This window comes from Anomaloglossus baeobatrachus, chromosome 9, assembly GCF_048569485.1.
Source record: "Anomaloglossus baeobatrachus isolate aAnoBae1 chromosome 9, aAnoBae1.hap1, whole genome shotgun sequence".
NCBI lineage: Eukaryota > Metazoa > Chordata > Amphibia > Anura > Aromobatidae > Anomaloglossus > Anomaloglossus baeobatrachus.
Window position 1 is genome coordinate 76,419,815 of NC_134361.1, and position 22,132 is coordinate 76,441,946.

At 45.2% G+C, this 22,132-nt stretch overlaps 1 protein-coding gene across 5 annotated transcripts in view; it reads left to right on the forward strand.

Moving 5' to 3' along the window:
• Positions 1-22,132, forward strand: part of MTM1 (myotubularin 1) — an 88,302-nt gene that overhangs the window by 60,011 nt on the left and 6,159 nt on the right. For all 5 annotated transcript variants that reach the window (XM_075323790.1, XM_075323792.1, XM_075323791.1 and 2 more), the window contains 5 exons: positions 4,713-4,796; positions 11,723-11,872; positions 14,462-14,650; positions 18,489-18,674; positions 19,880-20,086. In XM_075323790.1, the coding sequence (XP_075179905.1) occupies positions 4,713-4,796; positions 11,723-11,872; positions 14,462-14,650; positions 18,489-18,674; positions 19,880-20,086 (816 nt within the window). The remainder of the gene's footprint in view (positions 1-4,712; positions 4,797-11,722; positions 11,873-14,461; positions 14,651-18,488; positions 18,675-19,879; positions 20,087-22,132) is intronic.

The following is a 22,132-nucleotide window of genomic DNA, read 5'->3' on the forward strand; positions in this document are numbered from 1 at the left end:
TCGCTACATGTGGTCGCTGGTGAGCTGTCAAACAGGCAGATCTCACCAGCGACCAGTGACCAGCCCCCAGCCAGCAGCGACGTGCAAGCGACGCTGCGCTTGCACGGAGCCGGCGTCTGGAAGCTGCGGACACTGGTAACTAAGGTAAACATCGGGTATGGTTACCCGATGTTTACCTTAGTTACCAGCGCACACCACTTAGCTGTGTGTGCAGGGAGCAGGAGCCGGCACTGGCAGCGTGAGAGCTGCGGAGGCTGGTAACGAAGGTAAATATCGGGTAACCACCTTGGTTACCCGATGTTTACCTTGGTTACAGCTTACCGCAGGCTGTCAGACGCCGGCTCCTGCTCCCTGCACATTCAGGATTGTTGCTCTCTCGCTGTCACACACAGCGATGTGTGCTTATCAGCGGGAGAGCAACAATAAAAAAATGAACCAGGGCTGTGTGTAACGAGCAGCGATCTCACAGCAGGGGCCAGATCGCTGCTCAGTGTCACACACAGCGAGATCGCTAATGAGGTCACAAAAAACGTGACTTAGCAGAGCAGCGATCTAAGTAGCGATCTCGCTGTGTGTGAAGTACCCCTTAGACTTCTCCTTCCTTCACATGTACATTAGCAGCATCGGGCAGAGCCTGTATTGAAGCGTCTGATAAGCGTGTGCAGAGGTGATTGTGGACCCCTTCACTGAAATCTTGCCCTTGATAAGAGCCTGCTGGATTTCCTCTCCTGTTGGGAAGAATTCTGAGTCTAATTCCCCCAGTTGGCGAGTGTGAAAATTGCAAAATAACTAATTTTTATTTTCTTAATAAAAATCATATTTTAAAAAAAATCCACTTTTTTTTTTTTGCTAATTTATTTATTTTCTTTACAAAGGCTTTTTTTTATTCCTTGTATCGTGCCGTTTATTGATGCGTTGCGCTGAGCAGATCCCACCGATCTGTTTCCACCGATTTGTAGTTTACCTGTAATTTGAATGTGTTAAGTGATGGAGCATGAGAAATTGCGAGGCTCTGGGAAGTAAAGGAGATGTTTCTTTGTGCAGAAATTGCCGCGTTGAGGAAAGATACTGATCACAGCAAATCTGTCATTCACAGCCCAGCAGTAGACACATTGTTCGGATTGCTTTCTGTACATATTATCCCTCCCTTATTCTTCTCTTGCGAATGCTTTGATTACAAGACTCCATTTTTTTTTTTCTTTTTATAACAAGAACTGTGTTCGCCGCCGTACAGTCTTGTGAAATTGACTGATACTTGTAACACGACCTTGTGTTTGTGATATTTAGTGTCTTGAGTCATCTGCATCTGTAAGGCCACATGGTGCGTCCCCTGTGGAGCCCCCCATACTAAAGGTATAGGGGCTGCAGTCTTTTACCAACGTCCTTAGGCTGCTTTCACACATCCGGTTTTAGCAGTGCGGCTAAATCTGGCTCTAAAACCTATGCAACGGATGCGGTGAAAAAAAACGCATCCTTTGCATAAGTTTTTACATGCGACCCGTCCGTTTTTTGCCGCTACTGAGCATGCGCAGTGCAAAAAACCGCATGCGGCGGCCAGATGCAGTTTTTGCCGCATCTGGCGTCCATAGGCATGCATTGGAAAAAGCGATGCGTTTTTTTTTTTTGCCGGACAAAAAACGTGCCAGGCAACGTTCCATCCAGCTGCCGCATGGGCTAAATATGCCGCATCCAGCAAAAACTGGACCAAACGCAAGGCCATGCGGCACAATCTGGCACTAATGAAAGTCTATGCAGAAAAAACGCAACCGGTGGCAAAAAAAAACAAAAAACGGTTGTGTTTTTTCTGCAAAGAGCCGGATTGTGCCGCACAGCAAAAACCGGATGTGTGAAAGCAGCCCAAGCCAATTCCCCCTGCAGGTAGCCCCTCCCGAGGTAACATATGTTGGTAGAAATTCCCTTGCACACCACTGCCAAGGTGACTTGTACAGAGGTGGGGTATTTGGGGTGCATCGCCCCCACATCTGCAGCCACTGGTTCTACTACTTTTGGATATAATTTCAGATTTATATTTTTAAAATATTTAGAAAACCATGTATCTTTTTTTTCACAAATACTTGCTATTTAGTGTTGATATATCATATAAAATGCTAATAAAATACATTTTATGTTTGTGGGTGTAACATGAATAAATGTGGGGTATGAATACTTTCTCAAGGCACTGTATTACAATTCTCCAATAGTTCATTCTGATTTCCTCTTTATTTGGTTTCAGTTCATAAATATCTTTAATGATATTGTGCATTAAGCTTCTTCAGAATATTGTATGTATACGTCTTGTTGATTGGACAGACGCAGGAGCTGTTTTCAGGTGCCCATGTGGTCACTTTAGTAGCCCAGAAGTCACAGACAGATTTACGCTGTAATCTATGGAAATAAAGGTAGCGCCAATACTGGCTAAGGGCCGTTTCACACATCCGGCATTTCACCGGATTACCGGATGCGGCACACTCCAGTACAGTGTAATACAGTACAATGGCATTGCGGCAAGCGCCGGTCACATGCTGTCATGTGACTGGACCATGTGACCGGCACTTGCCGCGTTGCCATTGTACAGTATTAACACTGTTTTGGAGTGTGTCGGATCCGGTAATCTGGCGAAATGCCGGGTGTGTGAAACTGCCCTAATCAATGCTGTGGGTTCTGGTTTTTGTTTTTGTTTTTGCAGAGGGAGGAGGCTCCCTCAGGCACACTTTTACTATATTTATACATCTGTATCTGAGATTCACAGACCGGCCGTGGGTCTTCTGATTCAGCTCATTTACCTTCTAGTGTATGAGGCTATGGAGTGTGGGTCATGAGGTCTGCTGCCGGTCCGTGCATCATGGTCCGTACTATGACTGACACCTGGCACCACGGAGTTGCCAGACCTGACTGGGGGACTTTTAATTACCCACCATTGTTGTAAGCCTAATAGCTGGCATGGCTTAACACTAGGAGTCCCAGAGAGGGGTCATTTAACATTTCTACCATTGGAACCCTATGGAGCTCCAAATTCCTGGGACTTCTAGTGTTAAAGGGGTTGTGTTCTCCATTGCCAGCTTTGCCGAAGGAGAGTTAGGGGTGCTTCACACACAGCGAGCTCGCTGCCGAGATCGCTGCTGAGTCACGCTTTTTGTGACGCAGCAGTGACCTCATTAGCGATCTCGCTGTGTGTGACACTGAGCAGCGATCTGGCCCCTGCTGCGAGATCGCTGCTGATTACACACAGCTCTGGTTCGTTTTCTTCAAAGGCGCTCTCCCACTGTGACACACAGATCGCTGTGTGTGACAGCGAGAGAGCGACGAAATGAAGCGAGCAGGGAGCAGGAGCCGGCGTCTGGCAGCTGCGGTAAGCTGTAACCAAGATAAACATCGGGTAACCAAGGTGGTTACCCGATATTTACCTTAGTTACCAGCCTCCGCAGCTCTCACGCTGCCTGTGCTGCCGGCTCCGGCTCTCTGCACATGTAGCTGCTGTACACATCGGGTTAATTAACCCGATGTGTACTGTAGCTAGGAGAGCAAGGACCCAGCGCTAAGCAGTGTGCGCGGCTCCCTGCTCTCTGCACATGTAGCTGCATTACACATCGGGTTAATTAACCCGATGTGTACTGTAGCTAGGAGAGCAAGGAGCCAGCGCTAAGCTAAGCAGTGTGCGCTGGTAACTAATGTAAACATCGGGTAACCATACCCGATGTTTACCTTAGTTACCAGTGTCTGCAGGTTCCAGACGCCGGCTCCGTGCAAGCGCAGCGTCGCTTGCACGTCGCTGCTGGCTGGGGGCTGGTCACTGGTCGCTGGTGAGATCTGCCTGTTTGACAGCTCATCAGCGACCATGTAGCGATGCAGCAGCGATCCTGACCAGGTCAGATCGCTGGTCGGATCGCTGCTGCATCGCTAAAGTGTGAAGGTACCCTCAGAGTGGAAAGACGATAAGACAAGATCCTCCTTTCCCGGACTCCTGTCACTGCTGCAGCATGCTCCTTCGAGACTCTATCTTTACCCACCACAAGTGACTTGGCCATTGCCAGGAAACGCCAAAGAAAATTAGCGGTAAGGTCAATGGTGGTCGTTGACGTTATCCCTTCCAGTCTGGCGGAGTGGGCCACACCGGTGAGAGGGGCCTGTAATGGGTGGAAGAAGAGTATGTCGTCTTGTTTGAACACCATTGCTCCCCTCTGGCAAAGTTATTTGAGGGAGGGGAGAACCCCTTTAATAATTTCTTGTTGGTTAATTACTGACAGTCAGAAATGCTTTGAGTGTATCAATGCATTAGTAATCAGAAGATGGCTACATATGCGTATAAGAGAAATAGTCGGCACCAGTTCCATGATATCCATGATATCCAACGTCAATTAGAGTAATAATGGCAAGGGGCTCATTCTAATCCACTGGGGGTTCTCCTCATCTAGAGTCCACATACAAAGCCTATTAAAAAAAAACAAAACGTTAAAAAAACTTTTTTAATAACACTTTTACATAAGAAAATGGCTTTGTATCGTTATCCTGAGAACCCGTGAACATGTTCTCTAAACTGCACATTAACATAAAACATGTCTATTCGTAATAAATAAGTAGGCTTTAAATAATGACTTGTACCTCAATAAAAAAAGAAAATAAAGCCCCCCATACTGCTTGCTTGACAGATTGCAAGAAAGCTAATTGTATAATGTCTACTTGTGCTGATTCCTTTTTGTTTTGTTTTATTACAGCAATTGTTTGCGTTCGTAAGTGAAGAAAGGTTTCCAACGAATGGCTGGGAATTGTATGATCCTGTAAAAGAGTTTTACAGGCAGGTAAGGGAATGCTGCTCTTCATAGGACTCTGGTCTGCAGTGGCTTTGGCGGTGTTGCCTGCTACCCCAGGACATGTACATTTTATCGTTATAGCCCTGATTTCTGAAAATATAGCATATTGAATATGTAAGGAGGGATGTGCAGTATCTCGAATATTTTAACATATAACCATTCTGACATGGATTCTCAAAGTACATCAGGCTCATCAGGGCTACTATCTATTTAAAGGGAACCTGTCACCAGTTTTTTCAGTATTAAACCAAAAGTGTCCCCTTCTGCAGCTCCTGGGCTGTGTTCTATGAAGGTGCACCTTGTGCTCTGACTCCCTTTGCGGACCCCAAAAATAACTTTATAAAATCTGACTGCCACATATGCTAATGACCTGTTCGCGGGTCAGATGGGCGTGTTCCTTTTCGGCTCCTGTCCTTCCTTCTGGCCTTGTTCGCCGTCCTCCTTTCATGATTTGACGTGATGACGCCGCCGTCATCATCATCCACGTTGCTCTGCTAAATCTCGCCCCTGTGCAGAGTCTTTTCCGGCTCGCGCAGGCGTAGTTCACTCTTGAGCTGAAAACATAGTTGCCCTCACGTGAGCCGGTGAGGTCTTTGTGCAGGCGCGAGATTATGGTCAGGTACAAGGATGACGCAGATGACATCGTGCACATTGCCGACCATGCGATGGGGCAGAGCGAACTGCGCGAGCCGAAAACAACTCTGCACAGGGGCAAGATGTAGCAGAGCAACGTGGACTTTTGGTTTAATACTGAAAGTGGTGACAGGTTCCCTTTAATACTGCATGGAATTTGTATTGTGAAATGTGGTTACAGATCCAACAGACTATTCATATTAACCTTCTTTACTTTAGATTAAGACCAGACATGAATTAGGTGGAATGAATGAAGAACCAATAATATAGTACCTTTTTATTCTCTTTTTTTTTTTAACCAATCTAAATAAGCTGCAAAGTTCTTAAAGTGAAGAATAACGAGCACAGCTTCTGTCAGGACACTACAAGTTCAGTGATCCAGACAAGGTGGACACAAGTAAAGTTAACCCATTACTGCCAAATACTATTATTGCCTCTCCCTTGCGGATATTTTAGCAAATTGTTATTCCACTCTGCAGCCTCTATTACATTATATGTCCAGTTCAACATGTAAAATTTGGAAAGATGGCATCACGCAAGGGCTACAGATCAATAGAGGAGCCAGAAATTCCAACAGATGGGTGCAGTAGGTATACAGTGACTAGAGACCTCATATCGGTCCTATATTATCTGTGTATAACACCTGATGACTGTACATATTATATTATATCCTGTAGATTCAGGGTTGATCAGTCAGTGCAAGATTCTGTATAGAATAGGGGTTAGGCTAGTTTCACACTTGCGTTGAACGGCATCCGTTGCATTGCGTTGTGTGACTGATACAATGGATGCGTTGCATATAGTGGCACAACGGATGCAGCGGATCGTACAAAACAACGGAATCAGCTTCTTTTTTTTTTTTTTTTTTTTACAGTTTTACCAGTGGCAGACTATTGTGAACGATCAGCTGATCACCCGGCTGCCAAGCAATCAGCTGATTGCTCACAGCAGCCGGTCGCCGGGTGATCAGCTGATTGCTCACAGCAGCCGGGTGATCAGCTGATTGCTCACAGCAGCCGGGTGATCAGCTGATTGCTCACAGCAGCCGGGTGATCAGCTGATTGCTCACAGCAGCCGGGTGATCAGCTGATTGCTCACAGCAGCCGGGTGATCAGCTGATTGCTCACAGCAGCCGGGTGATCAGCTGATTGCTCACAGCAGCCGGGTGATCAGCTGATTGCTCACAGCAGCCGGGTGATCAGCTGATGGTTCGCCCGCCGAGAATGTGTACGGGGTGGGTGGAGCCAAGCGGGGCCATGGCGCTGAGGACAGGTGAATGTGTGTGCGCGCGCGCGCATGTACACGTGCGTGTGTGTGTGTACAAGCAAAGTGGAGGGCGGGAGGGGGCGGAGCCAAGCGGGGAAGTGTCAGGCTCCTTGCACTCGTAGCCAGGGTAAATATCGGGTAACCAGACAAAGCACTTTGCTTGGTTACCTGATGTCTACCCTGGTTACGGGTGCAGGGAGCCAGAGAGAGCATGCGCAGTGAAATCCTAAGGATTCCGCTGCTCAAAAAAACGTTACATTCTGCGTTCCTTCCGCCCGGCGGAAGCAACGCAGTGTCGCCCAGCGGAAGGAACGCAGGTCCTTTTGGCACAATCCGTCATCCATACAAGTCTATGGAAAACAGCGGAATCCGCTAACTGATTCCGCTGTTTTCCAAAAGGGCGGATTGTGACGGAAGGAAAAAAACGCAAGTGTGAAAGTACCCTTAGTGTGATTCCTTTCAGGAGTCTGACTTTTTTGCAGATTGGGCTACATTGGAGGCGATGTGTTGGCACTGACAGCCCGACCTGATCTGCAGCAAAGTTCAGACTCGTGCAATAACTTGCACCAAGCCCCAGCAGAGCAGCGCTGACCTGTCAGTATAGACTCCTGTGACAACTTGTTAGGTGAGCAGCGGTTTTCTACCCCTCACTGGAGACCCCCCTGCTCCAGCACCCTGATCACCTCATACTTGGCTCCAGACACGTTGTGAGACGTCGCTTCACCAGACGCAGCCCACAGTGTATGTGGGTGGCGACCCAAACTGCCCAATTAGTGACTTCCAATGGGGTTCAGGTGAAGTCCAGGTCCCAAACAGAACTTTTATCTAAAGTCCGACTGAACCAGCCAAACCAAATGTCAGCAGGTCCGCTCATCTCTAGTTCTTCGCAGTCGTCATCCAACATGTGGATACAGGAACCACAGTACTGCTAAAACACTGGAAGGATCACATAAACCTTAATTCACATCCAGGTAGCTTATAGGTGACCTCCTCTCTGATTGGAGTAGTTCCCGTCCCTCCTGTCTCCATATATTATAGGCGCCATGATGAGATTTCATGCCTAGAACTAGTCTCTCCAGACTTCAGTTTTCTCAGTCTCCTGCAGCACATCATGGCATAGTGCCCTTTAGAAATAAAAGTATCATTATACTGCCACCAAAATATAAATCCCCTATTCTGTGCCCCTGAATAAATAGTTGCCTCTCATTGTGCTTCCCGTACAAAAACTTCTTCTCCATAAGGCCCCCCCACACCGCCCTTCTCCATAATGCCCCCCCACACTGCCCTTCTCCATAATGCCCCCCCACACTGCCCTTCTCCATAATATCCCCCCTCCACATCGCCCTTCTCCATAATATCCCCCCTCCACACCGCCCTTCTCCATAATATCCTCCCTCCACCATTCTCCATAATATCCCCCCTACACCGCCATTCTCCATAATATCCCCCCTACACCGCCATTCTCCATAATATCCCCCCTCCAGACTGCTCTTCTCCATAATATTCCCCCTCCACACCGCCCTTCTCCATAATATCCCCCCCTCCACACTGGTCTTCTCTATAATATCCCCCCCACACCGCCCTTCTTCTCCATAATATCCCCCCCCCCACACCGCCCTTCTCCATAATACCCCCCCCCACACCGCCCTTCTCCATAATACCCCCCCACACCGCCCTTCTCCATAATATTCCCTCCATTGCCCTATAATGTTCCCTTGTAGAAACACTGTGCCCCATACCCCCTACCCACCTCTCCCTAGTAAATGTCAGGACATATCTTCAGCTTCTCCATGGAGTGTTTATCATGCCCCACTGCATCCTCGCCATCTACACGCAGCACTGTTGCCAGCAGCAGTGTGATGAGGTCCTGGCGTGATGGCCTCATCACGCTGCGGCACATCGGGATGGGGGATGACGAGTGCTCCTCTACCCCAATCCCAGTGCTAATGTATTCAAATGTATTTGCGTCTCAGAGATGTGAATACATAAGGACATTTAGATCTGAACTAGAGGCTCCTGGCCAAGAGGGAACCTTGACAGGCCACATTCAAACAGTGCCGCTCTAACCTAAGCCTTGAACAAGTGCCTGGGGAATGGGGGGTGGGCATGTGGCCCTAGGCCCTGGTCACCCCTGGTGCCAGGAGTGTCTGAAAGCTGGCATCTATCTACTTGTAACCGCAATGACAGGAGTTAGCTCTGACCTCTGAAAAGCCAATCACCACAACTCCACAAAAGCGATAAAAGCAATCAAAATGTCACATGTACCCCATAATGGTATTTGTAAAAATTGTCAACTTGTCATGCCAAAAACAAGTCTCCATACAACTTCATCAGCAGAAAAATGAAGTTACAGGTCTCATTAAATGGTAAAGCACAAATATATAGAAAATTTATTTTTTATTAAAAATTTTTACCAATTAAATAAAAGCAAAAACATTACAATTTTTTTTTTTTTGTCACCGTAATTTTACTGACCTGGAAAATAATGCACGATCAACATCGTACAATGACTGAATTGCATTGATCTTTCATTGATCTCGCTCCACTGGGCATTTTTATTTCCTCTCTCAGTACACGGTATGGTAAAATTTTAATTGATGTCAAAACTACATGTCTCACAAAAGCAAAGCTCTCATACGGCACGGTGTACAGAAAAACAAAAATGTTATGGCTCTTGCAAGAAGGGAAGGAAAACACGGAGACTAAAAGTGCGAGAAGTGGCTAATACAAGCTGCAACATCTAAAGGGAAACGGTCACCAGTTTTTTGATATTATGCAGGGACTGAGATTCTGATTCCTGTGATGTGTCACTTAGGCTACTTTCACACATCAGTTTTCTGCATTCAGGCACAATCCTTTTTTTTTTCCTGATCCAACGGATCCGGCAAAAAATGTAAAAACCATATCCACCGGATCCGTTATGCCGGATGTGTAAAAAAACGGATCAGCTGGATCCGTTTTGCATGAGTTTTTGCATCAGTTTTGTCCATTTTTTTGCTGGATCTGTTTTTTTCAAAACATTGGAGCATGCGCAGTTTACAAAAACGGATCCGGCAGCCGCATCCATTTTTTGCCGCATTGCGCCGGATCCGGCGTCCATAGGCTTCCATTGTAAAACACGCCGTATCGCGCCGGATCCGGCGCGATGCGGTTTTTTTTTTTTTTTTTGCCGGACAAAAAAACGTTACAAGATACGTTGTTTCCGGCCGCCGCTTTAATTAATTTTGCTGCATTCGGGAAAAAAAACAGATGCAACGCAAAGCCCATCAGGCACAATCCAGTAACAATGCAAATCTATGGGGATAAAACAGATGCGGTACCGGATCCGTTTTACCCGTTTTTTTTTTCCTGATTGTGCCTGATGGAAAAAACCTGATGTGTGAAAGTAGCCTTACTGAGCTGCATTCTGTAATTTTGATACAATCATTGTTTTTTTTTTGCCGTAGATCTACCAATTCTCTGAATAACCCCATCCCCACCACTGATTGGCAGCTTTCTGTGTACACTGTGCATAGGCAGAAAGCTGCTAATCAGTGGTTGAGGCAGGGTTAGACAGAGTAATTGACCTGGAGACATTTGATAATCTGCTAAGGCTATGTGCGCACTGGGAGTTTTTTCCACAGTGTTTTTGCGCATTTTTCGGGTGCGTTGTGCTGCAAACTGCATGACTTTGCTTCCCCAGCAAAGTCTGAGACTTTTCATTTTTGCTGTCTGCACACTTTTTTTTTTTTTTTTTTTTAGGTGCGTTTTTTGAGCTAAAAAAAAATGGACATGTCAATTCTTTCCTGCATTTTACTGCATTTTTCACCCATGCAATGCATTGGAAAAACGCACTTAAATGTGGTAAAAACGCATGCGTTTTTACCGCGGGTGCGTTTTATGTGGCCAAAAACACAGCGTTTTTGAGAAGTGCAAAAACGTCCTAGTGCGCATATAGCCTAAGACAGATTTTATTGATGCAACAGCAACACACAGCTGAATAAGGGACACTTTGCTGGAATCAGGCTCTCAGCCTTTACATCATGCAGCTCTCAGATGACATAGCAAAAACCTGCAGATTAATTTTTTTTTTTTTTTATATAAGGATGACCGAAGGCCACAATGCCATCAACTGAATTCTATAAACGCGAAGAGAAATAAATGACCTAAAAGTGAAGTCCAGGAAGGGCAGAGATGGGTGGATGCATGCACACTCCTGCTCTTTGGGTGTGAGCAGTCACGGTCTGACCTTGTGGTGTGTAATCCAGAGGATGGGCAGATCGGACTAGAACCCGTGCAGAATTACAGACTGCACTGAAGTGTTGTAATAGACAGATCACGTGTCACCCCGTCTGACAATTAATACCTCCATCATTTTACAGGTTTTCTACCTTGCTCATCTGTGTCAGGCTGACGGTACAAAGCAATAAGTGGCTGACATAAAAGTTCCATGTGGTATGAGCGAGGCTCCGGGCTTCCTGCCCAGGTTGAGTCAGCCTGTTAGTACAACAGCTGCCAGCTCAATGGCCACTCCGCCCTCCTAGCATTTTCAATCATTATGCCATTAAAGCGATTCCACCCATTCTGTGTCTGTACATTTCCACTTAGGGCTCAGATACAGCTCCCGGCTCTCTTCACACCATGAGCTTGTTCACGGATGCTATTGAAGATCATGGTGTGAAATGTTCGGCCTGGTATTCACGTCTTTTGTGTTCTGTCCCCCTTCTGTAGTGTTTGAAGAATCAGTAACGCAGATGGCCTGCACACTGTGAGGTGCGATCACCACCCTGTGGTTACACGGGCGACCTGCAACTGCAGAAATACGCTCCAGAAATAAAATGATTAACAATATATATATATATATATATATATATATATATATATATATATATATATATATATATATATATATATATATATATATATATATATATATATATATATATATATATATATATATATATATATATATATATATATATATATAATATTTATTTATATTTATATTTATTTTTTTTTCCTTCTTTCACCCCCAGAATTTACCAAACGATAATTGGAGGTTAACTTTTATGAATCAGAAGTATGAATTCTGCGACACCTACCCTCCTCTGTTAATAGTCCCGTTTAATGCCACGGATGATGATCTCAGGAAAGTTGCTGCCTTCAGGTCCAGGAACAGGATCCCGGTATGTAAGAGCTAGCAAGTGAGGACTATTCTTCAAGGGAATCTGGTGCAAAAGAATATTGTTTAAATCCAGTATTTGTATTTTAAATGTATTATTATAAAATCTGTTGCAAATTCCCTCCTCCACACCTCCCCCATATACTGATCTTTCTGTAAAGAAAACACCAAAATATATATATATATATATATATATATATATATATATATATATATATATATATATATATATATATATATATAATGTTATAGATAGATATTGTATATGTGTGTGTATGTACAGTATAGGCCAAAAGTTTGGACACACCTTCTCATTCAAAGAGTTTTCTTTATTTTCATGACACTGAAAATTGTAGATTCACATTGAAGGCATCAAAACTATGAATTAAAACATGTGGAATGAAATACTTAAAGTGTAAAACAACTGAAAATATGTCTTGTATTCTAGGTTCTTCAAAGTAGCCACCTTTTGCTTTGATTACTGCTTTGCACACTCTTGGCATTCTCTTGATGAGCTTCAAGAGGTAGTCACCGGAAATGGTCTTCCAACAGTCTTGAAGGAGTTCCCAGAGATGCTTAGCACTTGTTGGCCCTTTTGCCTTCACTCTGCGGTCCAGCTCACCCCAAACCATCTTTATTGTGTTCAGGTCTGGTGACTGTGAAGGCCAGGTCATCTGGCGTAGCACCCCATCACTCTCCTTCTTAGTCAAATAGCCCTTACACAGCCTGGAGGTGTGTTTGGGGTCATTGTCCTGTTGAAAAATAAATGATGGTCCAACTAAACGCAAACTGGATGGAATAGCATGCCGCTGCAAGATGCTGTGGTAGACGTGCTGGTTCTGTATGCCTTCAATATTGAATAAATCCCCAACAGTGTCACCAGCAAAGCACCCCCACACCATCACACGTCCTCCTCCATGCTTCACGGTGGGAACCAGGCATGTAGAGTCCATCCATTCACCTTTTCTACAAAGACACGGTGGTTGGATCCAAAGATCTCAAATTTGGACACATCAGACCAAAGCACAGATTTCCACTGGTCTAATGTCCATTCCTTGTGTTCTTTAGCCCAAACAAGCCTCTTCTGCTTGTTGCCTGTCCTTAGCAGTGGTTTCCTAGCAGCTATTTTACCATGAAGGCTGCTGCACAAAGTCTCCTCTTAAGGCTGGACTCACACGAGCGCATCGCATCCGATGCTCATGTCCCCCGGCTCAGGCTCTGCTGCGAGCGTGAGCCGAGTGTCATGCGACTGTAACACAATCTTGCGATCGGGTCACAGCTGTGAAGCTGAGGGCGGGCGCTGCGGAGGAGAGGGAAGGGTTAATCCTCCCATCTCCTACACTGTCAGCCTGTGCGTATATTGCACTGCACTGGGATAACATCCGAGTGCAGTCCAATGTATCTCTCGCATCCATTCACTTGAATGGGTGCGAGAGATACGGCGGGTAGCAGCAAAACGCAGCATGCTGCCGCTTTTCTCGCATCCAGAATCTGGATGCGAGAAAAGCTGACCAACAGCTCACACTCATAGAATAACATTGGTTCGAGTGTAACGCAAGAATTTCTCGCATTGCTCTCGTCCGTATTTGTCGCTCGTGTGAGCGTACCCTAGCAGTTGTTCTAGAGATGAGAATGTATGTCCAAACTTTTGGTCTGTACTGTATGTACAGTGGAACCTCGGTTTACGAGTAACTTGGTGTGCGAGTATTTCGCTATACGAGCATAGCTTGTTGTAAATTTGTAACTCAGTTTACGGGCAAGCTTTGCTGTACGAGCAAATACTCACCGCACACACTTCCGGTCCGTACTTTAACAGCGCTCTGACTTGCTCTTGCAGTCCGCAGACACACAAACACGCACGCACAAACATAGTATGCTCACCTTACTTTCCGTTCCATCGCCGGCCTCATGGTTCTTGTAGTTCGCCAGTACAGGATGTGTATCTGGTAACCTCTCCTAGGTGTATAGGGTACAATGGAAGAATCAACTCTCCTATTTTTCTCCTCTATATTCCCTAAAAGCAAAGTACAATTTTAGTAAACAATTGATGCATATCAATGTGCTGCAAATTGGCAAAGGAACACATTTTCCTCTCCTGACATTTTCTATGTAGAGAATATAAAAGCAGATCATACAGCTGCATTTGAGTGATTTTAAAGCAGGGTTTCCATCTTCAGAAAAGCGTAACCCCAAATTCTATAAAATACCACAAAATAACTACCGGAGCTCATACTCATCCTAACCGGGTCCAGCGTTTGCTTTGTCGCTCGGATCGCAGTGTTCTTTTCGCAGTGGTGACGTCACGTTGACGTGGCGCTTCACTTCTGTAGCTAATCACGGAGCTCCGCAGCACATCCATCTACCCTTTTAGAAGGTTGCACTGATCATGTCACTTCATCGAGCGCTCAATCTTTCTAATGAAGAGGAGGGGGGTGCGTGATCTCTACCAGCCCTACATGCATCTCGTAAGGCTCCGGTCACCAGGATGTCATTGGCACTGTGCACCCGTCCCACTGTGGAAGTGAGCGGGGACGGAGCAACCCTCTACTTAACTTCCCTTGCTCTGTGAATAATAAATGTCTTTGCCCCACAGGTTGTGTCTTGGATACATCCGGAAAATCAGTCCGTTATCACGAGGTGCAGTCAGCCTTTAGTTGGTATGAGCGGCAAGCGGAATAAAGATGATGAGCGGTACCTGGAGATAATTAAAGATGCCAATAATCAAACCTCAAAACTGACAATTTATGATGCCAGGCCAAATGTAAATGCTGTGGCTAATAAGGTAAGAGGCTTCACCTTAGTAATTGACGTTGTCAAGATCACAACTGCCCTCAATGTGTGTGTATCAGGTAATACTGCCGGTTGGACCTTGCAGGGATGTGCCTTAACACCTGGTCTCAATGACTCCATTCTTCTAGATCTGACTTTTTTTTTTTGTTCATATGACTCTGATTTTGAGATGGGGCCCCCTACATCCTTGTATGTATATCTACTGTTGTTAGCCAAGGGGGCGTGATCTCGAGCAGATACCCCCTGAAAACATTGGAGGATCACACTTTCTTGGGGACTAGATCTCCATACAGTAGGGCCATATCTCACTAACAGACTCGCAGCAACAAAAAGAAATACCAGATTTAGGAAAATGATGACCTTCACACCAGGTGAAAAAAATGAATATTTTTGCCAACACTCAGCTTATTTATAATTTAGTCTCTCTTGGCCACAGTGAAGCTACACAGAACTGAGGATCCTAAGAAGTGTTTTGTTATTAGCACCACGTGTGTCTACAAACTTGTAATCGGTTAGTTTGTCTATATAGAGGGTGAAAAGTAGTCACTGTGCTGTTTGGTATCATGGTGTGTACCACACTGTACATGGACCAAAAAAAGCTAAGGAGAGGGTTGTTTCCTAAAGTTAGAAATAAAGTATAGAGAAATAGGTTAAAGGTGAACGCTATAGACAGTCTCCAAACAGCTTGATGTTACTGTTACTACAGTTGCACGTAGTATTCGGTGTTTAACCCCTTAACGACTTATGACGTACTAGGTCCAATATAATCATCTCTCTGCCTTTGATGTGGGCTCGCGCTCTGAGCTGTTCTATCTCCTAATCGTCACAGTCGCGTTATGGCGATGTGTTGTAATGAGAGCTTAGGGGTCTGCTGAAGACCCCTGTGTCTGATATCACACTACTTCTGGGAAAACTCCTAGAAGATGTCGTTCATTGCAGACTGGGATTTCTGCTGTATACAATAATGCTGTGGCATTGCTTTACATAGCTCAAACGATCGGACATATGCAGTATAAAGTCCCCAAAGGGGACTGTTTTAACCCCTTAATGACCGCAAGCAGTAAAATTATGTTCTAGCAGTCAGTGTTAATCCCCACAGTCGGGTGGATCTATGCATGATTTGTACAGCTGACATGTGTGCCTCACAGGCACAAGTGGAATCACATTCCACCCGTACCTGTTAACCCCTTAAATAGTGCTGTCAAAATTTGTTTTGACAACATCGGTTTAATGGCGATCGCGGTAAAACTACTCACCGGCCACCATCGGAAGTCACTTGATATGACCATGTGGAGCCGATGGTTGCCATGGTAGCACAGGGTCATGTGATGTCTCCTGTAGCTATCATGGCTCACTTCCCGTTTCACACGGCCGAGTACTGTGTGAGACAGAAACATTCCTGGTGTTCACAGCTGTGTTGCTGTGATCAACAGAAAAGAATGAGCGATCAGACTGCTGATCCTTATAGTCCCCTAGGGGGCTAGTAAAATATATAAAAAAAAAAAACATTAAAAAAATTTTTTTTAAAAAAAATAAAAAATCTAAAAGTTCAAATCAGCCCCCCATTCAAATTTAAAGGGTCAAAATAATAAATATGCACACATTTGGTATTGCCGCTTCAGAAATGCCCAATCAAAATATGAAAATCAATTAATCTGATCGATAAATGGCGTAGCGGCAAAAAAATTCCAAACGCAAAAAATAATTTTTTTTTGGTTGACACAAATTTTGCTCAAAATGCAATAACGGGTGATGAAAACGTAGCATCTGCGTGGAAATGGTACCTTTAAAAATGTCAGCTCGAGATGCAAAAAATAATCTATCACTGAGCCATAGATGCCGAAAATTGAGAATGCTAAGTGTTGCGGAAAATGGCGCAAAACATACGCCACTTTTTTGGATAAACTTCTGAATTGTTTTAACCCCTTAGATAAAAATAAACCTATACATGTTTAGTATCTATGAACTTGTACCGAACTGAGGCATCACATCGACACATCAGTTTTACCATATAGTGAACACTGTGAATAAAATATCTTAAAAACAATCGTGTATTCGCACTTTTTTTTGCAATTTTCCGTGCTTGAAATTTGTTTCCTGTTTTATAGTACACTATACATGTTTGTTTAGCTTATTAACAAAAAATCCGCTAACACAGTCCTGATTAATCCCAGTTGGCACACAACTATATCGACAGAAAAGTTATGGCTCCTGGAATAAGGGCAGGAAAAAATGAGTGCAAAAGAAACCCCCTGGAAACTCTCCCTGTATTTAAGGTGTTAAGGTCTATGGGACTGCAGCTAACTGTATAGGAATGGTAACGAGAGTCCAGAACAACTTCCAAAGACATTAGAGGTGAACTCCACGGTCCAGGTACATCAGCGTCAGATTGCTCCTTCAGTCTCGGACCAAAGTGGACTTCAAGGAGGACAACTGAGTACAAATCATAAAAAAGCAAGCTTGTAATTTACAAACGTGTATTGAAAAGCCACAAAGCTTGTTGGAGAATGTCCCTTGGACAGATGAGAGAAAACTGGAGCTTTTTGGGAAATCACATAAGCTCTGTTCAGGGGTGCAAAGTTGAGGCCTACAGATCCGGATCCACGCGGTTTCAGCGTCTGATCCGGGTCTGACCCGGACCCAAGAATCCGGCTGCACGATCCGGATTCGGGATTTTTTTTTTCCTTTCTCTCTTTTTCTTTCTCTTTCTCTCTTTTTCTCCCTCTTTTTCTCCCTCTTTTTCTCCCTCTTTTTCTCCCTCTTTTTCTCCCTCTTTTTCTCCCTCTTTTTCTCCCTCTTTTTCTCCCTCTTTTTCTCCCTCTTTTTCTCCCTCTTTTTCTCCCTCTTTTTCTCCCTCTTTTTCTCTCTTTTTCTCTCTTTTTCTCTCTTTTTCTTTCTCTCTCTCTCTTTCTCTCTCTCTCTTTCTCTCTCTCTCTTTCTCTTTCTCTCTTTCTCTTTCTCTCTTTCTCTTTCTCTTTCTCTCTCTTTCTCTCTTCCTCTCTTTCTCTCTCTTCCTCTCTTTCTCTCTCTTCCTCTCTTTCTCTCTCTTCCTCTCTTTCTCTCTTTCTCTCTCTTTCTCTTTCTCTCTCTCTTTCTCTCTCTCTCTCTTTCTCTCTCTCTCTCTTTCTCTTTCTCTTTCTCTCTCTCTCTCTCTCTCTTTCTCTCTCTCTCTTTCTCTCTCTCTTTCTCTCTCTCTCTCTCTCTTTCTCTCTCTCTCTCTTCCTCTCTTCCTCTCTCTTCCTCTTTCTCTCTCTCTCTCTCTCTCTCTCTTTCTCTCTCTCTCTCTCTCTCTCTCTCTCTCTCTCTCTCTCTCTCTCTCTCTCTCTTTCGTTGATATTCATTACATTTAAACTTATTTTTGTCAAGTTTGTTATTTAGGACCATTTGGGGATTTTATTACTTTAACACTAGGCTACCTACAATGTTGTCCATGTGTGTTTTATAGGACATCACACATTACCTTCCTTACAAAGCTATAAGGGTCATGTGCTCAACCTTGACGCTAATGACAAATGACGTATCCAACAGTCAAATGGAATAATATCACAACAACCGGAAAACCGCAAGTTGTGAGTTCTGTATTGAGCCTGGCTCTCAGACAGTAAGTGCTCCAGATACATGTCTATTTACAGTAAAGGCTTTCTAGCCATCTACTGTACATATAATGCAGCCCGGCAAAATGTCATTAAGGAACTTTAGTTATTGGGATTGTGTCATTAATAAGTCATGATCTACCTTGCGGATGGCTACACCATGCAGAGTGCTTTATGGGGCCTCAAGCCAAACTTTATAATTAGAAATATTCTCTATCCCACATGGACTTTCTTTAGGCAACAGGAGGAGGCTACGAGAGTGACGACGCATATCCGTTTGCCGAACTTGTCTTTCTGGATATCCATAACATTCACGTAATGAGAGAATCTCTGAAGAAACTGAAAGATATCGTCTTTCCACAAGTGGAGGAATCTCACTGGTTATCCAGCCTGGAGTCTACGCACTGGCTAGAGCACATTAAGGTGAGCGGGAGACATATATATGTAGTGATCACTACCGGGGCAACATCGGGTTATAATTATTAGTGTGTTTTTGTATGTATCTTTTCTATATTGTTGTCTCGTAGATGTAATTGAGTGGACAGATTGATTGGGACAATAGGTGTGCGCTCATCCTCTACAGGTGTCAGTTTTTGAGGAAACAATGGAGTTCAGCACGCCTAGCAATTTTCACAAAATTGACGGTCTAAGGCCGGTTTCACACATCCGACTTTTCGCCGGTTTGCCGGATTCGGCGCACGCCAGTACAGTGTATACTGTACAATGGCAGCGCAGCAACCTCCGGATCGCATGCTCCGGTCACATGACAGCATGTGACCGGTGCTTGTCGCGCTGCCATTGTACTCTATACACTGTACTGGCGTACACCGAATCCGACAAACCGGCGAAAAGCCGGATGTGTGACACCAGCATAAGCGGACTATCATCTGACGCACTAGTTTGTCAGGTGAAATGATTACTTTGAGTTGCTTATCTATGTTAAGTGTGCTTCACTCACCCTCCCCAGGTCCAGTGCTGAATCTCCGCCACTACTCCTGGTGTCTGTTATTGTCTGCTGTACTGTCATTGCATGAATAGCGCTGCAGTCAATCAGTGATCTTTGCAGCTTTTCCCATCAACTTAAGCAGAGCCACAGAAGTACATACAGTATGTTGGCTGCAGTACTGTCGACCCGAGTAGAGCTATTGATTTACATAGTTACTTAGGTTGAAAACAGACCTAAGTCCATCTAGTTCAACCTTCCTCCACCAGTTCTACATTTGGTCACTAAGTCATTTATAACCAACAATGTTGTGTGTAGTGAGGAAATTATCCAGCCCTGATATAAAAGCTGTTATAGTATCTGCCATTACTATCTCTTGTGGTAGGGCATTCCACAGTCTGACTGCTATTTTTTTTTTTCTTCTATTTTTTTTTTAGTATACTCAAAGCAGTTGGGGAATAATTTTTCTGAACATGCACATGCATTCATACACGCACACATGCATACTCATCCACATACTCATGCATATATATACACACACATGCATACTCAGCCACACACTCATGCACATACACACGCGTATAATATTTCTTTGCAGTGTATCATCTGTATAAGTATGGTATAGGCACAGTGGTCACTGCAGTGGTTTGTACTGACCGGAGCATTCTTTCTCCTCCCTCTTCAGCTGGTCCTGACAGGAGCCATTCAGGTGGCGGATAAGGTGGTTTCCGGGAAGAGTTCTGTGGTCGTGCACTGCAGCGATGGCTGGGACCGGACAGCCCAGCTGACATCTCTGGCTATGCTGATGCTGGACAGCTACTATAGAACTGTAGAAGGCTTTGAGGTGTTGGTCCAAAAGGAGTGGATTAGTTTTGGGCATAAATTTGGATCTGTAAGTATGGAAACCTTCTTTTTTTTTTTTTTTTTTTTTCTCTCCTTTTCAGAAAGTTTGTGGCAGCCTGTTCAAAATTTTGTGGGTATATCGAAAAGTCAAATACAGTATAAAAGAAATGATATCCATAGGAAGGGTTATCTGTATGAGATCCGTGGGAGTCCAGTTCCAACACCTGTGAGAATCAGCTGATTAAAGACACATTGACACCAAATTTCGTACATTGTGTACCAGGCCTAGCTATCTAGCTCTACACTTATTGTGTGTGGTTTTGGATCTCCTTGTTAGGGCTCATGCGCACGTACCTGCTGAATATTCTGCAGCGATTTGACAGCACATGTGCACTTCAAATCGCTGCCGAAACACTGCATAATGAATGCAGTATTTTTGTTAACAAAAGCCGATTTCATGCGCTATGGCTGCTGCTCCCACCATAGACAGAGTGGGAGCTGCATCCAGAACGCACAAATAATTGACATGCTAATTTTATGAATGCACGCATTTGGGTTAAAATTTTAGCACCCAAATCGCTTTGTTCATAAAAGCATCGTGTGCACGTATCATGCACAATCTTCATAGATTGTGCAGGGGACGCAGGATGCATGCATTTACGCTGCAGTGCAATACGCAGCGTAAATGCATGCAAATATGCAACGTGCGCATGAGCCCTTACTCAGTCCCATTCAAGTGGATGGGTATAAAGTGGAGTAGGCACAGCTATGATAATCTGTATGGGGCTGATCCAGCTAAACAATGGAGGGTAAGTGGCATTTGCTACACAGCTGTAGGACTTGGAACCAACTGATGAGTAGCGTGCCAAGAGCCGGACCCCACTGATATAATATCAGATAGGTCATCAATATCACCGACCAGGAAAAGCTCTTTAAAGTGAGAATGACCGGAAACTTTAGTGCTATCAAGATACAGTTCTGTTTTGGAAAACAATTGGTTTTAAGAACTGTTGATTATCCATAATTTTAATTTATTCATAACTTGATAGTACAGGTGAAAATTAAAAACCTTGTATTATATCTTCTTATAGAAATCTGCTTCTTTCTCCTCTTGGACTGATCATTTTTAATTCACTGTTAACATTTACTGTATCTTGATTGAATACAGAGTTTCCCATTATTAAGATATGAGATTCATAGTTGGTACTCTCTGGGGGAGAACTGTAACGGTCTTATCAGCAGTATCTCTGCCTCTAGGCCCCCTTCCCTCGGCCTCTAGGCCCCCTTCCCTCAACCTCTAGGCCCCCTTCCCTCGGCCTCTAGGCCCCCTTCCCTCGGCCTCTAGGCCCCCTTCCCTCGGCCTCTAGGCCCCCTTCCCTCGGCCTCTAGGCCCCCTTCCCTCGGCCTCTAGGCCCCCTTCCCTCGGCCTCTAGGCCCCCTTCCCTCGGCCTCTAGGCCCCCTTCCCTCGGCCTCTAGGCCCCCTTCCCTCGGCCTCTAGGCCCCCTTCCCTCGGCCTCTAGGCCCCCTTCCCTCGGCCTTTAGGCCCCCTTCCCTCGGCCTCTAGGCCCCCTTCCCTCGGCCTCTAGGCCCCCTTCCCTCGGCCTCTAGGCCCCCTTCCCTCGGCCTCTAGGCCCCCTTCCCTCGGCCTCTAGGCGCCCTTTCTCTGCCTCTAGCACCCTTCCCTCGGCCTCTAGGCGCCCTTTCTCTGCCTCTAGGCCCCCTTCCCTCGGCCTGTAGGCGCCCTTTCTCTGCCTCTAGGCCCCCTTCCCTCGGCCTCTAGGCGCCCTTTCTCGGCCTCTAGGCCCCCTTCCCTCGGCCTGTAGGCGCCCTTTCTCTGCCTCTAGGCCCCCTTCCCTCGGCCTCTAGGCGCCCTTTCTCGGCCTCTAGGCCCCCTTCCCTCGGCCTCTAGGCGCCCTTTCTCTGCCTCTAGCACCCCTTCCCTCGGCCTCTAGGCGCCCTTTCTCTGCCTCTAGCACCCCTTCCCTCGGCCTCTAGGCGCCCTTTCTCTGCCTCTAGCACCCCTTCCCTCGGCCTCTAGGCGCCCTTTCTCTGCCTCTAGCACCCTCTCCACAGAATCTCAATTATAAGAAATGT